The sequence below is a fragment of the Tachypleus tridentatus genome, chromosome 4, assembly GCF_004210375.1.
Source record: "Tachypleus tridentatus isolate NWPU-2018 chromosome 4, ASM421037v1, whole genome shotgun sequence".
Lineage (NCBI taxonomy): Eukaryota > Metazoa > Arthropoda > Merostomata > Xiphosura > Limulidae > Tachypleus > Tachypleus tridentatus.
The window spans coordinates 108,275,163-108,299,606 of record NC_134828.1 but is presented as its reverse complement, the minus strand read 5'-3'; the positions used below and the strand labels follow the sequence as shown (position 1 = coordinate 108,299,606).

The 24,444-nt window shown below is 33.2% G+C and overlaps 1 protein-coding gene across 1 annotated transcript in view; it reads right to left on the bottom strand.

Annotated features, from left to right (window-relative positions):
- Positions 1 to 799: 799 nt before the first annotated feature.
- LOC143248188 (atrial natriuretic peptide receptor 1-like) overlaps positions 800 to 24,444 on the bottom strand; it is a 65,605-nt gene continuing 41,960 nt past the window's right edge. Inside the window, exons 14-23 of the mRNA XM_076496620.1 lie at positions 21,926 to 22,085; positions 16,228 to 16,395; positions 13,523 to 13,691; positions 13,108 to 13,257; positions 9,416 to 9,538; positions 7,306 to 7,336; positions 6,727 to 6,901; positions 3,346 to 3,444; positions 2,418 to 2,509; positions 800 to 940 (exon numbers count right to left, since the gene is read on the bottom strand). Coding sequence (XP_076352735.1) covers positions 800 to 940; positions 2,418 to 2,509; positions 3,346 to 3,444; positions 6,727 to 6,901; positions 7,306 to 7,336; positions 9,416 to 9,538; positions 13,108 to 13,257; positions 13,523 to 13,691; positions 16,228 to 16,395; positions 21,926 to 22,085 — 1,308 coding nt within the window. The remainder of the gene's footprint in view (positions 941 to 2,417; positions 2,510 to 3,345; positions 3,445 to 6,726; positions 6,902 to 7,305; positions 7,337 to 9,415; positions 9,539 to 13,107; positions 13,258 to 13,522; positions 13,692 to 16,227; positions 16,396 to 21,925; positions 22,086 to 24,444) is intronic.

The following is a 24,444-nucleotide window of genomic DNA, read 5'->3' as shown; positions in this document are numbered from 1 at the left end:
TAACGAAGAAGGTCCTTCATGTGTTTCTTTCTTATTCCAGACATGATGGTTTTCCTGCCCTTCTGGTTTGTTAGAAAGAACAGTTCTTTCTTGGAGAGTTGTTTGTAGCCAAAATACCCGTGTTGCTTTTCTTTCTACATCTTCTGGGGAAGAAACCAAGACCCTGAATTAAGTTATTCTAATGATCTGTTTGTGATTCACACACTAGTCTGGATTAGACTCTTGCTTCATCAGTATTATTCTTAATGTTTTTTTTTGATACATCTGCGAAATACGATGCTTTCACGGTAGTTAATGGATTGTATGGAACATAGTTTATCTTGTCAATGTCTGAAAGAGGTTTCTTTTTACCTGTTCCTTTATCAGAAACCCATAAAATACAGCGAAAAACCACTTGATAATAATCTTAGAGATTCTAATGAGACAGAATGGTGGCGACTCACCAGTTGTAAAAGTCCGTTAAAGATCCTTCCTTTGTTATTGTGTTCTTGGTCCATTCTGATGCTGTGTCTTTGTGGTTACTTACTTGTTGAAGATTGGAAAAAAGAATGTCCACATCATCTTCTAATATATTTTCAACAGCTCTACACTGAGTTGAAGTCTGGCATGGTTAGGTGGTTAAGGCATTCGACTCGTAATCTGAGGGTCGCGAGCCCGTCACACCAAACATGCTCACACTACCAGCCGTGGGGACGTTATAATGTAGCCCAAGAGTTGGCGGTGGGTGGTTGATGACTAGCTGTCTTCCCTCTAGTCTTTCACTGCTAAATTAGGGGCGACTAGCGCAAAACAAACACAACTAAGTTGACAAGGACTTGTTGTCCTTCTGCTCATGAGTCTTGTGATGACTTTCGTTATCTCTTCCTCCATTGGTGGAGCTGTGTTGATTTTTGATTCTCATTGGTCTCTGGTCCATTTCCAAATTATCGTATATTTTTAACTACCAAGTGAAACGTTGCCTCAAAGTATCAACTGAAGAAGCCTTTGTATATCAGCTTCTCATTTAAAGTTATAAATTCAAATAAACCAATGCACGTGCTTAAACCACTTTATTAAACTTCCCACAGAAACGAGAAATTACATAAATCAGTGAAAACATTAGATTGCTGTTTTACTGTTCTATTACAGGTCATATATAGTTACTCTAAGAAACTTCTAGATTGACATCAGGTTTACATGCTTTTCTGTATGTTTTAAGTAAAAGGATTTATTATTTTTGTTCCATTCAACGTTTCCATGGATTCACACTCATCAAGGTAATATTCGATATGTTTTTCCAACCAGTAAGACCGGACCAGACCTTTTCCCTGTTAGAAGAAGATATGTGTACATAAATGTAATGTTTTGTAACTTCATGTTAGATCATATGTTAAAGTAATTCCACTTAGTTGTGAACAGTTGATTTATTACAATACCGGTATTATCGATAGCCAAAGCAATGACTAGGACTATAAAACTGTCACGTATAACGTAAACTATCTTCATATTGAAGCGAAACTTCTAAACCTTGCAGCGAATATTTTTTTCTTTTTTAATTCCTATCTAAAGGTGGCCACTGAAATAAGAAACCTATAGTTCAATTCACATGATTACCTATTCTTTCTAGAAATAAACTGAGGTAAAAGTTGAACGAAAATTCATGCAAATAATAAAAACGCCAATAGAGTTATCTAAGTAGAGTCATCTGCTTATAGTTTAATATTTGTAGCAAGTGAAAGTCTGATAATGCTATAAATATGCTTTTGAAAGCTTTTACCAAATCACTAATGAATTAATTTTCGGAAAGAAGAGTTGAGAATTTCGTTAACGACCTCAACACTTACGTATTTTTATAAAATATTAATAATAAAGAAGTAATTAGTTAATTGTTAATAAACTTTACACATTTTTTAACGATCAACACAGTTATGGTTTAAATAATTTAATAAAAGGTTATTAAAAACAGCCCATTATTCTCTTTATTTACTGAGAATAAACATCGATAAAACAAATAGTTCTTATTCATTGGGTGGAATAAATGTTTAAGACAAGTTCGTTAATTAAATCTTAATTTAAAATCTATAGATTGTTCTTAAAGTTAAATTTAACACGTCATAAATATATATATATATCCCAAACTAACGTTAGGTTTAGAGTACGACGTTTTATCTCTGCAACACTTATTTAGTAAGCTTACAGGAACATAAGTTATTTGTTAGTCTTTGTCAGGACTGAAAAATATAAAACTTAATATATTCACCATAGTAATATGTTTATCTCTACACTCTATAAAGAAGTTTTTTTTAAACATACTACTTTGAGAATAATTAGGTTCAATTTTGTTGCTATATTCGGGTATTAATCATAATGTATCTTGAAATAAACATGTTTATAATTAATTAAATAGAGAATAAACATAAATTCTTGATGAAACTCACCTTTAACTCAGTTTCACCACGAAGTGACATGTAAAATGTACCAAACTCATCCAAAATTCTTTTTGTTTCAGAACTGATGTGGATTTTCATTTCTGTGAAAAGTTAAATCTTATTACGATAACATTTGGTTTAGAAACTGAAGTCTACTTTTATATCAGTAAGTTGTAAAATATCGTGATTTTACATCGAAGGTAACGATTAGTTAAAGACACTTAAGTCACTACGTAAGGATAAAGAACCTATATTTCTGTATTAGTTAATTTGTATCAACTATGTGTATAAATAAACAGTTGAGTCGATTCCTAGTTTAGTTGTACTTATATAAACAACTACGTGTGTTTGTGGACTGACTGACATACTAATAAAGATATCTTCATATTAACTACGTTTAAAACAGCAGTAAAGTTTAGAATAAATTATAAATTTATTTAATATAAAAATTTAATGATACATTTTATAATGAGGTGGAAGAGATGATAATTAAGTATAATAATAAGAAAAGAGAATAATTAAGTATAGTAAAAAGAAGAGATGATAATTAAGTATAGTAAAAAGAAGATATGATAATTTAGTGTAATAATAAGAAGATATGATAATTAAGTATAGTGAAAAGAAGATATGATAATTAAGTATAGTGAAAAGAAGATATGATAATTTAGTGTAATAATAAGAAGATATGATAATTAAGTATAGTGAAAAGAAGATATGATAATTAAGTATAGTGAAGAGAAGAGATGATAATCAAGTATAGTGAAAAGAAGAGATGATAATTAAGTATAGTAAAAAGAAGAGATGATAATTAAGTATAGTGAAAAGAAGAGATGATAATTTAGTATATTAGTAAGAAGAGAAGATAACTAAGTGTAGTAAAAAACTTCAGATATGAATTAATAATTATAGATGGTGACGTAAAGTGTGTTATTTCTACCTTCTCCACTCGATTCCATAAGAGCTGCTGTGTTTACTGTGTCTCCAAATAAACAGTACCTGGGCCTCTTTAGTCCAACCACTCCTGCAGCACAAGGTCCTGAAAAATAGTGAGTTCACTGAGTATTGTGTTTGATATGTACACATGATAAGCTGGAACACGGAATAATTCTAAATATTAGTTAGAAATATCTTAATAGCTTTATGGTAGTGAGTTCTCAGTCTGCAATTCTGTTAATTCTAAAATGTTTGTTGTTCATGACTCTGTTCAAACAAATATTCGATCTAAATAATTCCTGTAAGATATTTATTGTATCCGTTATGGAAAGAAATATATCTTTCATTTATATTAGTATAAATTACTTCTGGTGTTTTGAAGGAGACAGGACTTTAGATTTATGGAAACTTTGTTTCAGATTTATCAAGTAACAAACAATAATGTAGACCAGAGGTGGGCAACTCCATGGCAATTGGTTACATGTGGCCAGTAAATAACACAATTGTAGCCAACTTGAGTTTAGGAATCAGCTTTTTTCATCATTTATTTTTTGTTCATAGCAAATTTGGTAAATAGCAACTGTACTGCTTCGCTGTCGCGCGCTTCATCACTACCACAGACTCCGTGCATTTTGTTACGTCAGTCTGGTTTAGATGTTTGTTATTGAGTGTGCGTTGTTTTGCATGCGCCTGTAAACATATTTTTACTGTGCAACTTTCAAGTGTTTAAATATATTTTTTAAATCCCATAATATGAATAAGTGGATAACTCGAAAACAAAAGAATCCAGATAATGGTGGACACTCAGAAAATAAAGATAATTTAATTGGTTCTGTCGTCACTGAAGAAATGGAAATGGCGCGTGAATGGAAAAACGTGACACGAGAATTTAATGAAAGTTGGAAGTTGAAATTTGTAATGATTGAAACAAATAATAAGCTAGTGTGTGTTTTGTCTTGAGATCGAACATGTGGAAAAAACATCTTTGAAAAATTTCTTGAAATGTCAAAAAAATTCAATCTAGATTTTTAAAAAAACTGGTTTTTGTCACAACAGACGGTGCTCCCGCCATGACTGAAGCGAAATTAGGACTGGTATCTCTTTTGAAGTAATATTTAACTGAAAATAATATGAAGTCCACTCCGCCATCTTTCTATTGCATTTTGCATCAGGAAACTTTTGTGCTCGGATGTCTAAAAGTGAAGAATTGAAAAATTTGATTAACATTGTTGTAAAAATCATGAATTATATTAAAAGTGGAAGCTCTCTCATCCATCGACAGTTTGTTGAGTCTTTGAAGAAAAGCAGTGACTGTAATTTTGATGATCTTACTGATTTTGTAAATGTAAGATAGTTAAGTAGAGGAAAAGTCTTGGAACGATTTACTTCCTCATTTCCTCAAACAAAAGAGTATCTTGTTGAAAAAGGTAAATTGAAAATTTCCCTGAAATTGAAACTTTGTCAAAGCAGTGTGATTTGTACTTTCTGTGCGACATGATGGCTCAATTTAATAATTTGAATACGAAGCTTCAGTGAAGAGGTAAAATAACATGCGAGCAATCACAGTCTATTCATGAATTTCAATTGAAGCTGTACCTCCTTGCGGAACAATGACAAAAGCAAAGCATGGTTTGCTACATTTAGCAAAGTTGAATAGTTTTCTACAAAATAATGAGGACTATGAATTCTCTGATGCTAAAGTCGATCTCTATGTAAACTGGATCAAAAATCTATCTTAAAAATTTCAATCACGTTTCTCCGAATTTAAAATTTGAAATTAATATTTGAATTTTTACATGATCCATTTCAACTTGACTCAGGAAATTTCAGTAAGAAAATTACATATATTGTATCTTTGGATAGTGTGGATCTGAAGACGAGATTCTTACCCCGCAAAATGTAGAACACATAAAAGGTAAACAAAAATGTTCTATCAGAAAGATGTGGCTCACTATTCTAATAGATGAGACTCTTCCAGATTTCAAGATAGCAATTTCAATATTATTTTCCATGTTTGGATCCACATGGTTGTGTGAGTCAACATTTTCTAAGCTAGATTTTCTCAAGTCTGGATACATATCTCGGATTACTGACATAAATTTAGAAGCAGAGCTAAGATGCTCACTGAGCAGAGATATTAAGCCAAATTTCACGAAACTTGTTGATGAAAACCCCATCAATTTTCACATTGAAGTCTAGTTGAAATACAATTATTTTGATTAATATCACATTTTTCAATTTTTTTATAATAGTGTGGCCAATGTTGTTTTCATCAGCCACAGTTGTGGCCACTGTGAAAAATTAGTTGTCCACCCCTGATGTAGACGACTCAGACGTCACTTCCTGACATCCTTCTCATTAAAATAATATATATAATTTGCCGTTCTGTAGGTTTCACCGCATACATTAAATTAAATTCTGAATTGGTATTAGGCACCAACTACAACCAGATGTTTATAAAATATGGATTTTCTGTAAAGTGTTACTCATACAAAATAGCTTTGAGAGGATCAGAAGTCACAGGTTGGTGGGTCAGGAACGTATGTGGGTAAAATCTCTGTTATCAGAAGACTGGAAGTCACAGACTGGTTGGTTAGGAACGTATGTGAGTACGTTCTTTATCAGAAGTCAATGTTGGTGGGTCAGGAACGTATGTGGGTACGTTCTTTATCAGAAGTCACAGGTTGGTAGGTGAGGAAGATATGTGGGTACGGTCTTTATAAGAAGTCTCGATGTCACAGGTTTGTGGGTCAGGAATGTATGTTGGTACAGTCTTTATCAGAAGTCGAAGATTGATGGGTCAGGAACGTATTTGGGTACATTCTTTATCAGAAATCAGAGTTTGGTGGGTCAGGAAGTTATGTGGGTACGGTCTTTATCAGAAGCCACAGGTTGGTGGTTCAGGAAGTTATGTGGGTACGGTCTTTATCAGAAGTCACAGGTTGGTGGGTCAGGAAGTTATGTGGGTACGGTCTTTATCAGAAGCCACAGGTTGGTGGTTCAGGAAGTTATGTGGGTACGGTCTTTATCAGAAGTCACAGGTTGGTGGGTCAGGAAGTTATATGGGTACGGTCTTTATCAGAAGTCACAGGTTGGTAGGTCAGGAATGTGGGTACGATCTTTGTTTATATGACGTTTAACACATAAATCAACGTAGAAATTGACATTGTTACTAAGTTTCAGAAAAAGATATTCTAGCAATAAACAGATATTGACCTAAAACCATGACTGATTGTTTGTCTGATTTATTGGCGTTAACTGTATGGGAGGTAAAACCACTTTCAAGTAATACGTAATTCATAACTTATTAAATTATAGGCTATCGATTAAAAGCTTTTTGTATAGCTTCAAAGAAAAATAACTATACACACATTAACAATCTCACCTGAATGGACACCAATTCTCATGGTCAATCTTTCATGAGGACGATGACGAACCTGAAAGTTTTTCAAGGCTTCTCTCACATTCAGCGACATCCGGGCTATTTCAAGAGCGTGTTGTTGTCCGTTCGGTACAGGTGCACCAGACACTACCATGTATGCATCTCCAATGGTCTCAACCTGACACGATTAACGACGTGAAGTCAGTTCAGAAATTCCTCAATGCAAGAAATAGGTAAAACACAAATAAAGTGTTCTTGAAACTAAACGTATGTAATTACAGCAGACATGAGATTTTGGAACAAGTATCGTATGTATATTCGTGCTGACATATCTCGAAACTGTAAGAATAACATAAACTAAACCTAACTGAAGTAAAAATGTATTCTTTAATTAAACTAAGGTTCTAATACCCATACCAGCTGTCTCTAGAATACATGTTTACTAAAACATGAAAACCTTTTCATACTGTGTTTTAAAGTTAGAATGTTTCCAGTTAATTAATTGTTCCTAACTTGATATAAAAACCTTAATATCATACAGTAAGTGTATATTGCCATGAATGTAATAAAATTACTTCGTACATGAAAATATTGATTGGGTATAGCTGGAAGTCTGATGAAAAATGAAGATCACAAAAATATATAGTTTCATGGACAAAACGAAGTATATTGTATCTTAAAGAAAATCTAGGTAAAGAATGCTTTATGTTCTTCCCTCATTATATAGGAGGCCCAGCATGGCCAGGTGGTTAAAGCACAGGACTCGTAATCTAAGGGTCGCGGGTTCGAATCCCCGTCAACCAAACATGCTCGCACTTTCAGCCGTGGGGGCATTATAAAGTGACTGTCAATCCCACTATTCGTTGGTAAAAGAGTAGCCCAAGAGTTGGCAGTGGGTGGTGATGACTAGCTCTAGTCTTACACTGCTAAATTATGGACAGCTAGCGCAGATAATCCTTGTGTGGCTTTGCGCGAAATTCAAGAAACAAACATTATGTACACGTCTTCAATTCAAGTAAAATAAATTTCAAACATTTACGAAAAGTACTCGACAATATTTTCTTTTCAATTATGATTAAAAGTTTTACAATTTTCAAAACGAGTATTTTGCTTCTTTTGGGTCTGATAAATTAACCAATACCTTGTACACGTCGTGCTTAGCAAGGATGACGTCAAAACACGAGTACAGGTCGTTCAAGACACCTACCACCTGCTCACAAAAACAAATATTATCTGTAAAATTAATGGACAAAATTATTGTTATAATAACAAAAAATACTTTACCATGTGGAATATTTCATCTAGTTTGATATCAACAATTATGTGAAGTAATATAAAGTAATATTATTAATAAAACTAAACTACACTATCCCCATCTCTTGAATTTTAAGTACACTATTTAAATTCATTGTCTGCTAGAAACGGAGTAAAATGTATAGAAAAATTGTTCTAGTTATCTGTTTATTATTCTATTGTTAAATGTAATGAAACAAAGTTATGAACAATTAAAAACAAATTAATACGTGTAAACCTAAGCTATGTTTTCAATTCTAGAACAACTGCTATAAACACACGACATGCCTTTAAGTAGAGCCTCATAATATAACATTAATATGATATCATTTACAGATTTTTATATATTTGTTTACAGTGAAAACAACGTAAACAGATCAAACGTAAATATTAATAGAGGCAACTAAGTGACCATTTATTCGATTTAGGCTCGTAACGTAATGTCTGAATAGATTTCTGAAATACGTGCTCGTCAGACATAGTATAACTCTGTAATTATGTCTATCAAAACTATCAATAGTTAATCTGTGCGTAGCGGGTTCGAATCCCCATCAACAGGCATGCTTTCCTTTTAGCCTTGCGAGCGTTACATGTGATGGTGAATTCCACTATTATACACTGAGGCTTGAAATCGACAGGTGGTTAAGGAACTCAATCGCATCACATCAAACATGCTCACCTTTTTGCCAGGGGGGTATTATAATGTGACGATCAATCTCACTATTCATTGGTAAAAAAGTAGCCCAAGAGTTGACGGTGGGTGGTGATGACTAGCTGCCTTCCCTCTAGTCTTACCCTGCTAAATTAGGTACAGCTAGCGCAGATAGCCCTCGTGTAGCTTTGCGCGAAATTCAAAACAAACCAAACCCTCTAGTCTATGACAATTGAATTGCAAACTGTTAGCGCAAATAGAACTCTAATAGCTTTAAGCGGAATTCTAACAAAACCAAAACTCACACTTTTTACAACTGCAGGTTGAAACTGTGTTTCATAACCTAAGTGAGAAGTTAGTTATGCTTTTATCTATCTTTATTTAGTTTTACTTAAACTTAAGCTAAAAAACAAACAATTCGAAATTTTGCAAGTTTTTGTTTTAATCTGTCATTTCACAGCAACATTTATCACACTGGTGAGTTGTCTTGTAAAGAAATGGGATATTTTTAAAATACAGATATATTTTAGAAAAAACTATAACCAAAACCACAACACAGATATTATTTTAGCATTAGTTTTGAATGCAATATAAATATTTTGTTGATAATTCGTATAATACAAAAAACTTTATTTAACATCTATACACACAATTTCCTATATGGAATAAAACAAAAATATACCTTAGCACATTTTTACAAGGACTTAAACAGCTTTAAATTAAGTATAATTGTTTATTTTTTCCTACCTCCATTGAGTGGACTGGGCAGACAATGCTGTGAATCCGACAATATCACTGAAAAAAATGGTCACAGAATCAAATATTTCCGGTATAACACGACTTCCGGATATCAACTGGTTAGCGATGTACCTGAGGAGAAAACGTTACATAAAACTGTCAAGAGTAGAAGTAGCTGATAGAAACTGTGACGATACAAGTAGAATGAAACCGTTAATAATAGAAATGTGTATAAGGACCAATGAGGAAACGTAAGATGAAACCATTTGGAAGGGTGTGTTTTCTTATAGCAAAGCCACATCAAGCTATTTCCTCAGTCTACCGAGGGGAATCGAACCGATGATTTTAGCGTTGTAAATCCCTACACTTACCGCTGTACCAGTTGGGGACCCATTAATAAGAGCAGTTTTTAAATATTTTTTTTTTGAAAATAAAATAAAATAAAACTACAATGTAAATGTTTACAGTTTCCCTTATTAAGTGACGTCAGTTCATGAAACTTTAAGACAACCACGATGTTATTCGTGATTAAAACATTACAAATACTTCTAATTTTGTCCGGCATGGCCAGGTGGTTAAGGCACTCGTAATCTGAGGGTCGCGGGTTTGATTTTCCATCACACCAAACACACTCGCCCTTTCAGGTAAGGGGGCGTTATAAAGTGACGGTCAATCCCACTATTCGTTGGTAAAAGAGTAGCCCAAGAGTTGGCGGTGGGTAGTGATGACTAGCTGTCTTCCCTCTAGTCTTACACTGCTAAATCAGGGACGGCTAGAGCAGATAGCCCTCGTGTAGCTTTGCGCGAAATTTAGATGAAACAAACCAAATTTCTAGTCTTCAAAGACTGTTTTTTTTTTATCAGTACAATGCTGTATTTTGAGTATAGGTTTATAGATGTATACGTCTATGTGATGCATAATGATATTAAAAAACACTAAAATCTATCTTTATGTTCACTGAGTCCCCACCCATAAAATGACTGTTTGGACATTTCTTCAAGATGCACTATAATTAACAACTTTAGTTTCTTATGGTGTGCCAAAATCTTAACCGGTGGAGGTTCACTGAAAGACTGTGATTTTACTTTGGAAATGACCACTGTAAGACTCCCGGTGGGATAGCGAAATATTTAACCGAATTTCAATGATAAAATCCGGAGTTCAATTACCCATAGTGAACATGGCAAATAACTGACTGTGACTTTACTGTAGACCAAAACAAAGACTACTCTAGATGACCCCTTAGATACGTATAGATGTATAGATACATATACATATATATATAGATAGATATACATAGATACATTTATATATACACATGGATAATACATAGACACATGCAGATAGGTGGAATATATAGATAAATATATATAGAGAGATATACATCTATGTATAGTGTATATATATATATATATATACATGTAATTAGTGTTAATTAAAGTCTTTACCATACTGGGAGCAGGAATGCTAACTTCAAGAGGTAAGTTTCATCTTACTTACCCCCAAATGGTAGTACCTTATGTTTATATTTTCCATATTTTTATTTTAACTTGGGAGACCAGTCACCTTCCCAGAACTGTCTGTAGGTAGTGATGGGTGATATAGATGTGGGACGTTGTGGGCTTGAGAACCCACATCTCTCTCTCATAATTTCTAATTTTCTCATGTAAGACTAGGGAAATGGAGGTTAAGACTGATAGATGGTGTATCCCCACCACAATGTGGGTCCTACTTCCGTAGTCACCTCCAAAACCTAGGAAACATTTTATAATCCCATATTGTAGCTTGCACCCTAGGACTTTTTAAAAATATGAAGCGTATTTTGTTTCATGTTAATGTGTTTGTTTCGTCTTCAAACTTATGGTTATAATTAATTAGAGGTTTGGATTCGCTGACTTTATCTTCTTCGTGATATTTTTTTACTTATTTGGCTTAGTTTGGATGTAATTATTTAACTTCACTAAAAAGATATTTATATATATACGGAAAGGTACAGATACATAGAAGTTTACGTTTTCCTTAAAAAAACAACAAACTTTTACCTTCAATGGTGTTTAGAAGTAGAATAAATCCATATCCATTGTAAAGAATATAGTCTGAATCATAAGGCTATCACAAAGTGTTAAAATTGGTAATGCACTATAGGACATAATAATAACATTATATACAGAAAAACAGAAATATAAAATGCATATGGTGTACTATACTATTGAGGTACGATTTATATAAATAAAAATGTTATTTATGTAATTGTGAAAATATATTAAACACAACCAAGAAAGCGTCCATACATCATGATTCTAATTTTTGTGTTTTAATCTCTTACATGAGACCTGATATAACCTGGTGGTTCGAAATCACCTGCAAGTTAAAATAAAAGACGGCTATAGCGGATAGCTCTCGGTTAGCTAGCTCTTCACGGAATTAAAACAAACCATATAAAAACACAAACTCTTGAACTAAAGGCTTTTGATCACCTAATACACCAATAGACCCCTAACGAGTGTTTTGGTTTACATTGCTACTAACTTTATCGTTCGCCAATTTAATTTTTTTAACACTGTAAAATTATTTACGGTTGGTTATTCACAAAGTTATTTGGTACATTGTTGGATTAACTTTAGTGGTTGGCTGTTCACAAAGTTATTGGGTACATTGTTGGATTAACTTTAGTGGTTGGCTGTTCACAAAGTTATTGGGTACATTGTTGGATTAACTTTAGTGGTTGGCTGTTCACAAAGTTATTGGGTACATTGTTGGATTAACTTTAGTGGTTGGCTATTCACAAATTTATTTGATACATTGTTGGATTAACTTTAGTGGTTGGCTATTAACAAAGTTATTTGATAAATTGTTGGACCAACTTCAGTGATTGGCTATTCATAAAATTATGTGATACACTGTTGGACCAACTTTAATGGTTGGCTAATCACAAAGTTATTGGATACACTGTAGGACCAACTTCACTGGTTGGCTATTCACAAAGTTATTTGATACATTGTTGGATTAACTTTAGTGGTTAGCTATTCACAAAGTTATTGGGTACATTGTTGGATTAACTTTAGTGGTTGGCTATTCACAAAGTAATTTGATACATTGTTGGATCAACTTCAGTGGTTGGCTATTCACAAAGTTATTTAATACATTGTTGGACCAACTTTAGTGGTTGGCTATTCACAAAGTTATTTAGTATATTGTTGGACCAACTTCAGTGGTTGGCTATTCACAAAGTTATTTGGTATATTGTTGAATTAACTTTAGTGGTTGGCTATTCACAAAGTTATTTAATACATTGTTGGACCAACTTTAGTGGTTGGCTATTCACAAAGTTATTTGGTATATTGTTGAATTAACTTTAGTGGTTGGCTATTCACAAATTTATTTGATACATTGTTGAATTAACTTTAGTGGTTGGCTATTCACAAAGTTATTTGATAAATTGTTGGATTATCTTTAGTGGTTGGCTGTCCACAGTTGCTTCATACATTGTTGAGACGAATTTATTATTTGACGGTTCTCAGATGAATTTACTGGAAGTTCACAGGTTTACTCATGCAGGTTTAAAGCTATAGGTTTTTTGGATTTAAGAATTTCTCTGAAATGTAGAACAAATATTTTAGTTCTATATTCAGCAATTTTATATTATACTCTAAATTACAATTAAAACAAACTTTAAAAGTGGCATAACTAATTCTTGTTACCTAGGTAACAGTTGGTATAATAAATCTTCACTTCTTGTCTTCTCTTCTACAAAAGCTGCTGTCTTATATTCAACCAACTTTTCCAGGTTGTTTGCGTACTTTTCCATTCGAGACAATAAGTTGTCCATAAAATTTTTGTTGCTTAGCCCCCTATAAGGAAAAATATAAACCTTTTTTAAAATTAAATTAAGAATAAAAATTCAAATAGTTTTAATATATATATATATTTCTATAATCATACGTTTTTACATTTCACACTGTAATATTTGAAAACTTAAACAATTGCAACATAGTTTAAGAGAAATCTGAGATTAAATAACAAGTTATCGAAATAAATAAAAACTACTAGTTATCGATAATTGTTTTTTTTGTTATCGCTATTTTGAAAATAATATATGATTTTATGTTATCGCACCCTGTCACTAACTTCAGCTTATGTTTCAAGGTCGGGAAGAGAGGTCTGTTTTCTGGTTTCTCTTCCCAGCAATTGTATAAGATGTGACAAAGGTTAGATGGACAGTCTGAAGTGGAAAGTTGAGGACGGAAAGGTGGGTCCATTCTTGTTTTCACATTTTCTATTATTTCTGAAATAAATAAAACATGCGGAATGTATAGTAATGAAACACCATTATCTGATATATGGTCCACACTTGACCGAAAGTGCACGTGCTGTTAGAGCATGTCTGTGTGGAAAATACGAAACACGTGGTATCAAAGGATTAAAAACATTCTTTAGGATAATTCTTACAAAATTTACAGTTTTTAAAGAGGTAAATAGATAAACTAGTTTACTATTAGTACTTTAAAACATGAAATTTCACACAAGACAACAAAACCCTCACCGTGACTAGCAAAAATAACTGTAGCGTCGAGCATTATGAGTTCTCTTAACGTAAAACAAGAAACTTCGCATAAGACAACAAAAGACGTGCAGATAAATAAGAATTGATTAGGCCAAACAAACTAGTTTAGCAGTTTCTAACTCAAAACGAATTTTCAAGACGGCTGGTATGGGTGTTTTGTACTTTGTTTTAATTAAAGTGTTAATATCCCAACCAGCCGTCTTGAGAATACATTTTTACTTCAAGTAGGTTTTTCGTCATCACGAGTTTCTGTCTCAATTTTTCAAAAGAATCGCACGTGGATGGTTATAGTTCATTATTCATTACCAATTTTTAAGCTCATATAAACTGCATTTTATGAATTTACCGTAATGAAAGAGTGATTAGTGACACATGAAATTTGCTACAGAAGTTAGAATAAATAATTATTCCCCATACGGCTATACCGAGTGTGTGGCGGTGATGACAAAAAACTGTTAATCTAAATTTCATGGCGTAACTATAAAGGAATATATAAACACTTTATTACAGGGGAAAAGTGATATCATATATTTTAATGAATCTTGTTGGTTTTGTAAATGTCTTTTCAGAGTAATAACATTGATAAGAATTATACGTTAAATATTCATTCATTATTTAAGCAGGCAGGATTTTTTATTTATTTTGGGGCTTAAGGTTTGGTAAAACAAAATATGCGGCCCGTGTAACAAATGAATGGATATTTGCTATAAACGTCTTTTCAGTGCTATAACTGTAGCTACCAGTTTGATAAACAATTTTGATTTTATTTCTTTAGGTGACACATCGAACGTATTTTTTGATTGCACCATTTTTTACACCTAATGTGGATTTTTTTTTATTAGATTCTAATGACCATAATTTCGCACGGTTACCCAAGAACCACAACTTCCAAAGTACAAGTTGGTCTACTTTTAACTATTTGTTTTTTGGCAAGTACGTTTTCCTTTTCTTTTTTTTTAATTTTGCGCAAAGCTACTCGAGGACTATCTGCGCTAGCCGTCCCTAATTTGGCAGTGTAGGCTAAAGGGAAGGCAGCTAGTCATCACCACCCACTGCCAACTATTAAGCTACTCTTTTACAAACGAATAGTGAGATTGATCGTCACATTATAACGCCCCACCCCTGAAAGGGCGAGTAAGTTCGGTGTGAAGGGGATTCGAACCCACGACCCTCGAATTACGAGTCGAACGCCTTAGCCCACCTGGCCATGCCGGGCCAGTACGTTTTCATAAACTTTTAATCCATTTTTACTTCTTGTTTGTTAAAAGTTGCCAGGAAATATATACAGATTAATTGCAAACACATTTTAAGTTTAAGGATCCTTTTCGTAGCCACAACCTTCACTTTGCAGTTGAGGACATTGTTCCAAATTGGTTTAAGTTACGGTTTTTTTTGTTCTAAAGTTCAGCTTGTAGAGCTTTTATACTTCCATAGAGACTAGTAACACCGCCTGTCTTCGAAATATTGTCTAACAATTTTGTCATATGAATGCCCCTCCACAGTGACCTACGTCTTCTCCAGTCTACCTTGATACAGTCTACGTCGAACGATCGGTCACTAAACGTCGTCTGAGACATATCACGGTTTGCATCTATAGCGAATATGCAAGTCTGTCTTGTAACTTCTGCAAACACTTGTCTTACGAGAGTAAGTTGTGGTTTCATTCGGGTGTTAAATATATAAGACAGTTTTATTTCATTTCTGGCCTCATTGTCTGGAAAGTTGGAAAGTATTCTTTGGATACGCAAACTAACATAACTATTATTCTATGTTTATAATCTAATACTATTATATACATATATACACCTATCCCTCTCTCGGCTAAGAGATAAGTTTGAAGAATCATAACGCTGAACTGTTTAGCAACATAATATTACAACGTTATTAATACATAGTTATATCTTAATATACTTAAACAGACAATAGAATCCAACTTTCATAAAAACACGTTTGCGAATAATTATCTCATTTGTTGATCATAAAGTGGAAAGTCATCTTCAAAATATTTATAATTGTAATTATAACACTGAATCTTAATAATACACACTTACATTTCAACATATTTTTAATAATACACCGAGTTCTTAACAAATTTATAAAGTTGAAGTATTTATCTCTCTTATAACGTTCTGTATGTTTGTTATTAAGCACATTGCTTCATAATATTTCAAACATATTACTGAGCCACTAGGAGGGTAGGGAGGAAAACGTTCTGTTTTGTAAAATATATTTTAACTTTTGTTGTTGAATTACTTACTTGTTGGTGAAATGTCTCCTCTATTTGTTGTTCCGCACTCAAAAGGTCTAGTTCTAGTTATTACTTCTTGTAGAACTATTGCAAAACTGTACACATCTCCTTTCTGAGATCCATTCTTGCCTGGATATCGCTCTCGTAAGTGTTCTGGTGCTGTCCATAATAGACTTGCTGTAGTGAAGTTAAAATAGTATTAAAGAATAGAATACGATTCACACTTTTATTATTAAAGATTTTCAACTTCAGAATACTTGATGGTCTAATCTTTTTGTTTTATCCTATGATGCCAATTATGTCAGATTTCTCTCCCTCAAAATAGGGTGTCTCAATTGTTCCTATTTTATCATATTTTGTTTGTTCTACTTACTTCAAAGGTATTTTAACAGGCTTATCAAACTGAAATAATTATTGTTATAATGATTTTTGGCCCGGCATGGCCAAGCGTGTTAAGGCGTGCGACTCGTAACCTGAGGGTCACGGGTTCGCATCCCCGTCGCGCCAAACATGCTCGCCCTTTCAGCCGTGGGGGAGTTATAAGTGACGGTTAATCCCACTATTCGTTGGTAAAAGAGTAGCCCAAGAGTTGGCGGTAGGTGGTGATAACTAGCTGCCTTCCCTCTAGTCTTACCCTGCTAAATTAGGTAAAGCTAGCGCAGATAGCCTTCGTGTAGCTTTGCGCGAAATTCAAAAACAAACAAACAAATAATGATTTTTATGGATAAGTGGAGTTTTTTTATTAGTTGGTAAAGAAAATGAAATCTTCTGTTCACCTAAAGGAAAGAAAGGATTTGATTACTTCAACCATTAAGTTTATGTTCTTCAAATTACGTTTCGTAGTAGTCCATGTATAATATTTTAGCATTACTTGTGAAAGTAATGATAGGCCTAACCCACAGAAACGTTTGACAGTTACTCGCTTCCTTCTTTTCACTTCAGTACTTCATCAAAAACGTAAAATGTTCGGTGCTGAACTAACACATACTCTGCAATCAGTCGTTAACTTATCACCCAAATTAACAAACATAACTGTCATTTTTATATCACTCCAAAAGCTTCTTATCTCTTAACAAAATTTTTGGTTACACACGCTCATCATATTGCATAAAAACTCAAACTCCCTCTAGAAAAACATAAAAATAAAAGATATTTGGCATATAGCCTTTCACATTTCCTTCTCCATAAGTTATGAGGTTCCTTGAACAACCTTATTATACATACAGATACACATAATATAATAATAATTTTAAGACATTAAAGTTAGCCTTCCATAACTAACAATAAAGTAATTATTTACAATCAACAAAATTAATCTGATAGTCTCTTCGGACACTCTTGCTCTTTCAGTCTGGGGCATTATAACGTGATAGTCAATCCCACTATTTGTTCGTTAACAAATATTTCAGGTGTTGATGGTGGGTGTTGTAGATTAGTTAGCTTCTTTCTTGCCGAGGTGCAGCTAATATTCTGTACAACAAAACATATAGTATGATTTTTCTGTGGGTTCTCAAACGAAGGTGGTTTGTCCTCTTATCCTTTATCGTCACTTATTGTCTTGATACTGAGAGAACTACCTCTAAGTTGATTGGTCAAAGGAATCCATTAGTGGCTCCTTCCTAAGTGGTGCTCTGGGAATGTTCTCTACATGAGTCTTGGGCAACTAAGCAGGAAAAATTTCCATTGGTAAGTTCTTCATTTAATTTGTCTGGTCAGGAACCATGAGTTCTTCACTATATTGGTTCACCATTGCAGAGTCATCTCAAAAACTAACAAGGCCATTGCATCTCTAACACGTTTCCAAGATGATCAGATTGGAGGACTTTTACCTTCGATATCTCCACCTCTGGACTGTTTCAACCACATAATTTATTATTTTCTTTGCAGTAGAGGATCCTTCCCAACACCTAATTAACTTTAGTTTTGTTCTCTCTTACATAGTGGATTGTACAACTATACATATGACAACATAATTCAAGAGATTATTACGGCAGATGATTTTCCGAATTGTTTTAACCACTTCATTGATTTGCTTGTCACTGTACACTATGGTCCTTCCTAACATCTACTTAATTTTAGAGTTATTCTCTCTTGTAGTTAAACTTGTACAGACATACCATGACTACCATATCTATTAATGAACAGTAAGAAAATGCTTCCAGAGATAAAGATAGAAGAATAAAACAAGAATTGGCCATAAAGTATTAGCAATTAGAAGATTGGGAGTTTTTCATTCTAGACTTGTCAGCATATACATCTTAGTGACTTCTTATCTTATTACCTATAAAGGTGCAATCACGATATCCCACTCTTGCTGCTGACTGTTGATCTTCAAGATGTGAGTACAGGAGGTTCAATGACACTTTGGGTTCCACACCTAACACCAGTAATGGTGGTGTGTTATTCATACTTTCATGTAATGGTCTTCAATAACTAATAAACAAAAGTGGAATATCCTGCTTGCACCTTCACAGATTTTCAACAAGGTTTATTCAAAGCTCCATCTTGATCTGAGCATTTTGAAATTTTGACTTAAGTTCAATGACGGGCTCTTTTGGTAAAGTTTCTTTTCCCTTGTTACAAACGACATATACAATACTGTGCAATACAATACAACGACGTAAAAAACTAATTTCAGTCTAGATTAGAAAAAAGATGAAAGGTAAATCAGAGGAGAGGCATCAACATTTTATTAATTTTAATATTTAGTAAAACGTAAACCTAAAGGAACTGTTTGAATTCAACAAACATTTAATATTTTTTAGATATCCTTTCGCTTTTATAACTGCAGATAGTTTTACAGACACTGTTGCAACATATTTAATTAAACTGTCCTTTGAGAGTTTATTTCAAATAATTCCAATACACTCCAATAAAGATCCTTTGCAAGTAAATTTGATTTGTCAAGTTTTTGGTTTAACAACTCCCAGATCTGCTCAAATGGGTTGAGATCAAGGTACTGTGTAGGCCCATTGCATCATATGAATGAATCCAGAGCAGTTTTCTTAGCTAAGAAATTACTGATCGGATGGATGAGTGTTTGTGGCCATTATGCACTTGGTAGTAGAATCTTTTACCAATAATAAAGAAACTACTGTGTATACCACAAAGGATCAGTGTGCAATGGTACTTGAGCTGGTACATTATTCCATCAATTTTACAAATATCTCCTGTCACTTCAGCAGACAAACATCTCCAAGTCATCACACTGCCTCTTTCAGGCTTCGTGTGCATTCAGGTAAGTATCTTTCCCCTTTCTTCAGCTAAACGTAAAACCTATGATTTTAACCAAATATTTCAAACTTAAACTCATTTGTCCATAACAACTAGTCCATATTTTGTACTTTTTAGCGAACTTCAAACTCTTGACAACACTTGGAGATCGAAGTAAAGGATTTTAACTGCTACACGATCAAATATTCTATTTTCATTGAGTCTTCTTGATACTGTACATCTGGACAGTTTTCTATCATTTAGTACATGGTTGTTTATCTCATGTTTGATATCAGTGGCATCTTTCCTTCTCACCTGAAGACTATATAAACGAAGATACCTAACATTAGTATCACTGAGTTTAGGTGTTCTACCTCTTCTTTTCTTATTTTCAAATGTACCTGTCTCAGTCTCATGATCCAGGATGTACTTGGCAGTGTTTATGGAGCATTTTATGTCCGAAGCATTTTCTCAGAAAGTGCAACCAGCATCATATAAAGCTTTTATATGACTTCTCTCCTCTACTGATAATTCTGTGTGCTTTCTGGACTGTGGTATAATAACAGAACTTGATATATAGTATTAAACACTGGTTTTATCAAGCTTTACTTCTGGATTGCTATTAATGTGATTTCTTCTACATTCCGGTCCCATATGTTAGCTCCTTTATATATAGTTAATACACTACGTGGGGTACATTCAAATTATTTCAGTTTGATCACTATGTTTATTCAAATAGAACCTTTATGACATGCTATCGATACACATATAAAGAAATTCTAAAGAATTATAAATACTCTCATCCTGGCTAATTCAGTTGTAAACATGAGTCTGTGAATGATTACCATAATGTTAAAATCTACATTCTGTAATGACGTGGAAGAATTAGTCTCGTAAAATGGGAACAATGATAAAACATTCTATTGTCTTAACACTTTTACAGTACTGTACTTCTGGTAGTTTGTTTAAATAGTCCAGTACTCTATGCTAGAGAACCATAACGTCATTAGTAATCCACTGAACGAATGGTTAAAAGTCGTATTTTAAACCTGAATATTTTTATTTTGACAAGATTCATTATACTTCGTCTGTTGATCCTGATTTGTTTCACCTTGGGTTGGCTTTCTTTAGTTTTCTTCTTTTCTTTAATGTTTAGTTTTCAGCAGTATAAGGTTTTCGTAATAAAGCATTAACCTTTAAACAATCATTCAAAGTTAATGTACAAGATAAAAGTTGTATCCCTAACGTTTTTGGAGCCACCTTGCCATCACTCCTTCTTGGTTGATAAGTTGTTCCTACCTGAAACGTGTATTATGGCTGAAAATGTTTACAACAGTTTTGAAGAATGTAAATGTTTGTCCATATAAGTTGTGATGTAACTCACTCATGGCTAGAATACTACTAATAATTCATTTTACAATTAAATAATACCTTTTATATGCTATAGCAGGCAATAACGTGTTCTTTCTCATGTTGTACTTGTGATAATAATACTATAAAACCACTGACCTTTTTATGTACTATAAGATAATGTTCAAGGAGTTGTATCCCAATATAGGTTTAGGAGTCAGCTTTTTCTTCAGTTTGTGGTATGTTTGTTCACAATGAGCAGTCTAAAAATCTTGTTTGGTTTGCTAATAGTTTGTATAGGTAACGAACTGTGTCAGTAAAAATAAGACAACGAGACTAGAAGTCTCTTATTTCGTGCGAGTTCTGAATGGATTCATTCTTGGTCATATCTGTAACTACATCTTCTCCTTTGATTATAACTCTAAGGAAACCCGTCTCTTGATGGAACAGTTCACATTTCTTAGGATTAATATTATGGTTATTACTTCTCAGTCAATCTCGTGTACTATGGCTTCTACTAGCAGATGTAAACGTTTACAATTACTTGAACTTTAAATAGAAATTATATGTAGTTTTCCAAAGTGAAGTAAGTAAATTAATAATTGGTAATTATGATAACGACTTAATATTGAATGACTTCTTTGCTTTCTAGGTTGTACGTTAATTTAACACGAGCTTTTAAACTAGTTGAACGTTATGGATTAGAACAAAATCGACAGTTTTCAGAGAAGGTTCTCCATCGACAAATGAATTCATTTTTATAGTTAAAGAATATATTTCGTTTCATACATTTAGTTGTCGAACTTTGATCGTAGGTTTTGAAAGTAAACTTTAATTGCTTTGTTTGTTTTGAATTTCGCGCAAAGCTACTCTAGGGCTATATGAGGATAGCTGTCCCTAATTTAGCAGTTTAAGACTAGAGGGAATAGTGGGACTGACCGAAACATTATAACGCCTTCACAGCTGAAAGGGTGATCATGTATGGTGTGACCGAGATTCGATCCCGCGCCCCTCCGGATTACGAATTGACCGCCTTAACCTACTTGGCCATGCCGGGCCAACTTTAAGTGGTAAGTTAGACCTACATTTATATACCTAATTCTATCAGTAAATGGAGACGTAAAACAAATGAAGAACATTTCACCTGGTTCGATTATGTTTCCTGGTTGAAAAAAATATTGATTTCTTAAAGATCGAAGTCCGAAATCAGAAAGTTTGACTGCAAAACGACTGGTCAAGAGACAGTTGGTTGACTTCAGTCTCCCGTGGTAGTTTATTGATGAGCCGTGAATAAACATCAAGCCCTAGAAGAGAAACACAAATTGTCTTGTTTGATGTATCTTACAAGAAGAAGAAAAACTACTACAAAGGGAAAAAGTGGATGTCATGTGCAATGGCTACAAATCAATTCAAAATTATTCATTTTTCCTTCAATACCAGATTGTTTACTTAATGTTAAAATCGAATCAGTTATAAGTTGATCATGTTTAACTTTTATAACTTGATTCGTGGCTTAATAAACTCTACAACAGAGTAAAAACACACCTTTAAATTTAAGTCATTAGATTCAGTGCTTTCTAATGATCACAACACTGTAAAACTGTCTTGTGTGCTATTACTGGATAAACGTGATCTTGAAGCTAGAGGTACACTGTGAAAACATTCCCTCACTAGCAACAACAAATTGTCACCAATTATTGCTGAAAACAACTCGTGCATATTCACAACAAAAGGCTCAGAACCTAAATGTTGGACAATATTTCTGTTAATGAACCATCCAACAAGAGGCTCAAAATCTAAATGTGGGACAATATTTATTTTAATGAACCATCCAACAAGAGGCTCAAAATCTAAACGTTGAACAATATTTATTTTAATGAACCATCCAACATGAGGCTCAAAATCTAAATGGTGCACAATATTTATATTAATGAACCATCCAACAAGAGGCTCAAAATCTAAACGTTGAACAATATTTATTTTAATGAACCATCCAACAAGAGGCTCAAAATCTAAATGGTGCACAATATTTATATTAATGAACGATCCAACAAGAGGCTCAAAATCTAAATGTTGGACAATATTTATATTAATGAACCATCCAAGAAGAGGCTCAAAATCTAAATGTTGGACAATATTTATTTTAATGAATCATCCAACCAGAGGCTCAAAATCTAAATGTTGCACAATATTTATTTTAATGAACCATCCAACAAGAGGCTCAAAATCTAAATGTTGGACAATATTTATTTTAATGAACCATCCAACAAGAGGCTCAAAATCTAAATGTTGGACAATATTTATTTTAATGAATCATCCAACCAGAGGCTCAAAATCTAAATGTTGCACAATATTTATTTTAATGAACCATCCAACAAGAGGCTCAAAATCTAAATGTTGCACAATATTTATATTAATGAACCATCCAAGAAGAGGCTCAAAATCTAAATGTGGGACAATATTTATTTTAATGAACCATCCAACAAGAGGTTCAAAATCTAAATGTTGGACAATATTTATTTTAATGAATCATCCAACAAGAGGCTCAAAATCTAAATGTTGCACAATATTTATTTTAATGAACCATCCAACAAGAGGCTCAAAATCTAAATGTTGGACAATATTTATATTAATGAACCATCCAAGAAGAGGCTCAAAATCTAAATGTGGGACAACATTTTCTTTAATGAGCCATCCAACAAGAGGCTCAAAATCTAAATGTGGGACAACATTTATTTTAATAAACCATCCAACAAGAGGCTCAAAATCTAAATGTTGGACAATATTTATTTTAATGAACCATCCAACAAGAGGCTCAAAATCTAAACGTTGAACAATATTTATTTTAATGAACCATCCAACAAGAGGCTCAAAATCTAAATGTGGGACAACATTTTCTTTAATGAGCCATCCAACAAGAGGCTCAAAATCTAAATGTGGGACAACATTTATTTTAATAAACCATCCAACAAGAGGCTCAAAATCTAAATGTTGGACAATATTTATTTTAATGAACCATCCAACAAGAGGCTCAAAATCTAAACGTTGAACAATATTTATTTTAATGAACCATCCAACAAGAGGCTCAAAATCTAAATGGTGCACAATATTTATATTAATGAACGATCCAACAAGAGGCTCAAAATCTAAATGTTGGACAATATTTATATTAATGAACCATCCAAGAAGAGGCTCAAAATCTAAGTGTGGGACAATATTTATTTTAATGAACCATCCAACAAGAGGCTCAAAATCTAAATGTTGGACAATATTTATTTTAATGAACCATCCAACAAGAGGCTCAAAATCTAAATGTTGGACAATATTTATTTTAATGAATCATCCAACCAGAGGCTCAAAATCTAAATGTTGCACAATATTTATTTTAATGAACCATCCAACAAGAGGCTCAAAATCTAAATGTTGCACAATATTTATTTTAATGAACCATCCAACAAGAGGCTCAAAATCTAAATGTTGCACAATATTTATATTAATGAACCATCCAAGAAGAGGCTCAAAATCTAAATGTGGGACAATATTTATTTTAATGAACCATCCAACAAGAGGTTCAAAATCTAAATGTTGGACAATATTTATTTTAATGAATCATCCAACAAGAGGCTCAAAATCTAAATGTTGCACAATATTTATTTTAATGAA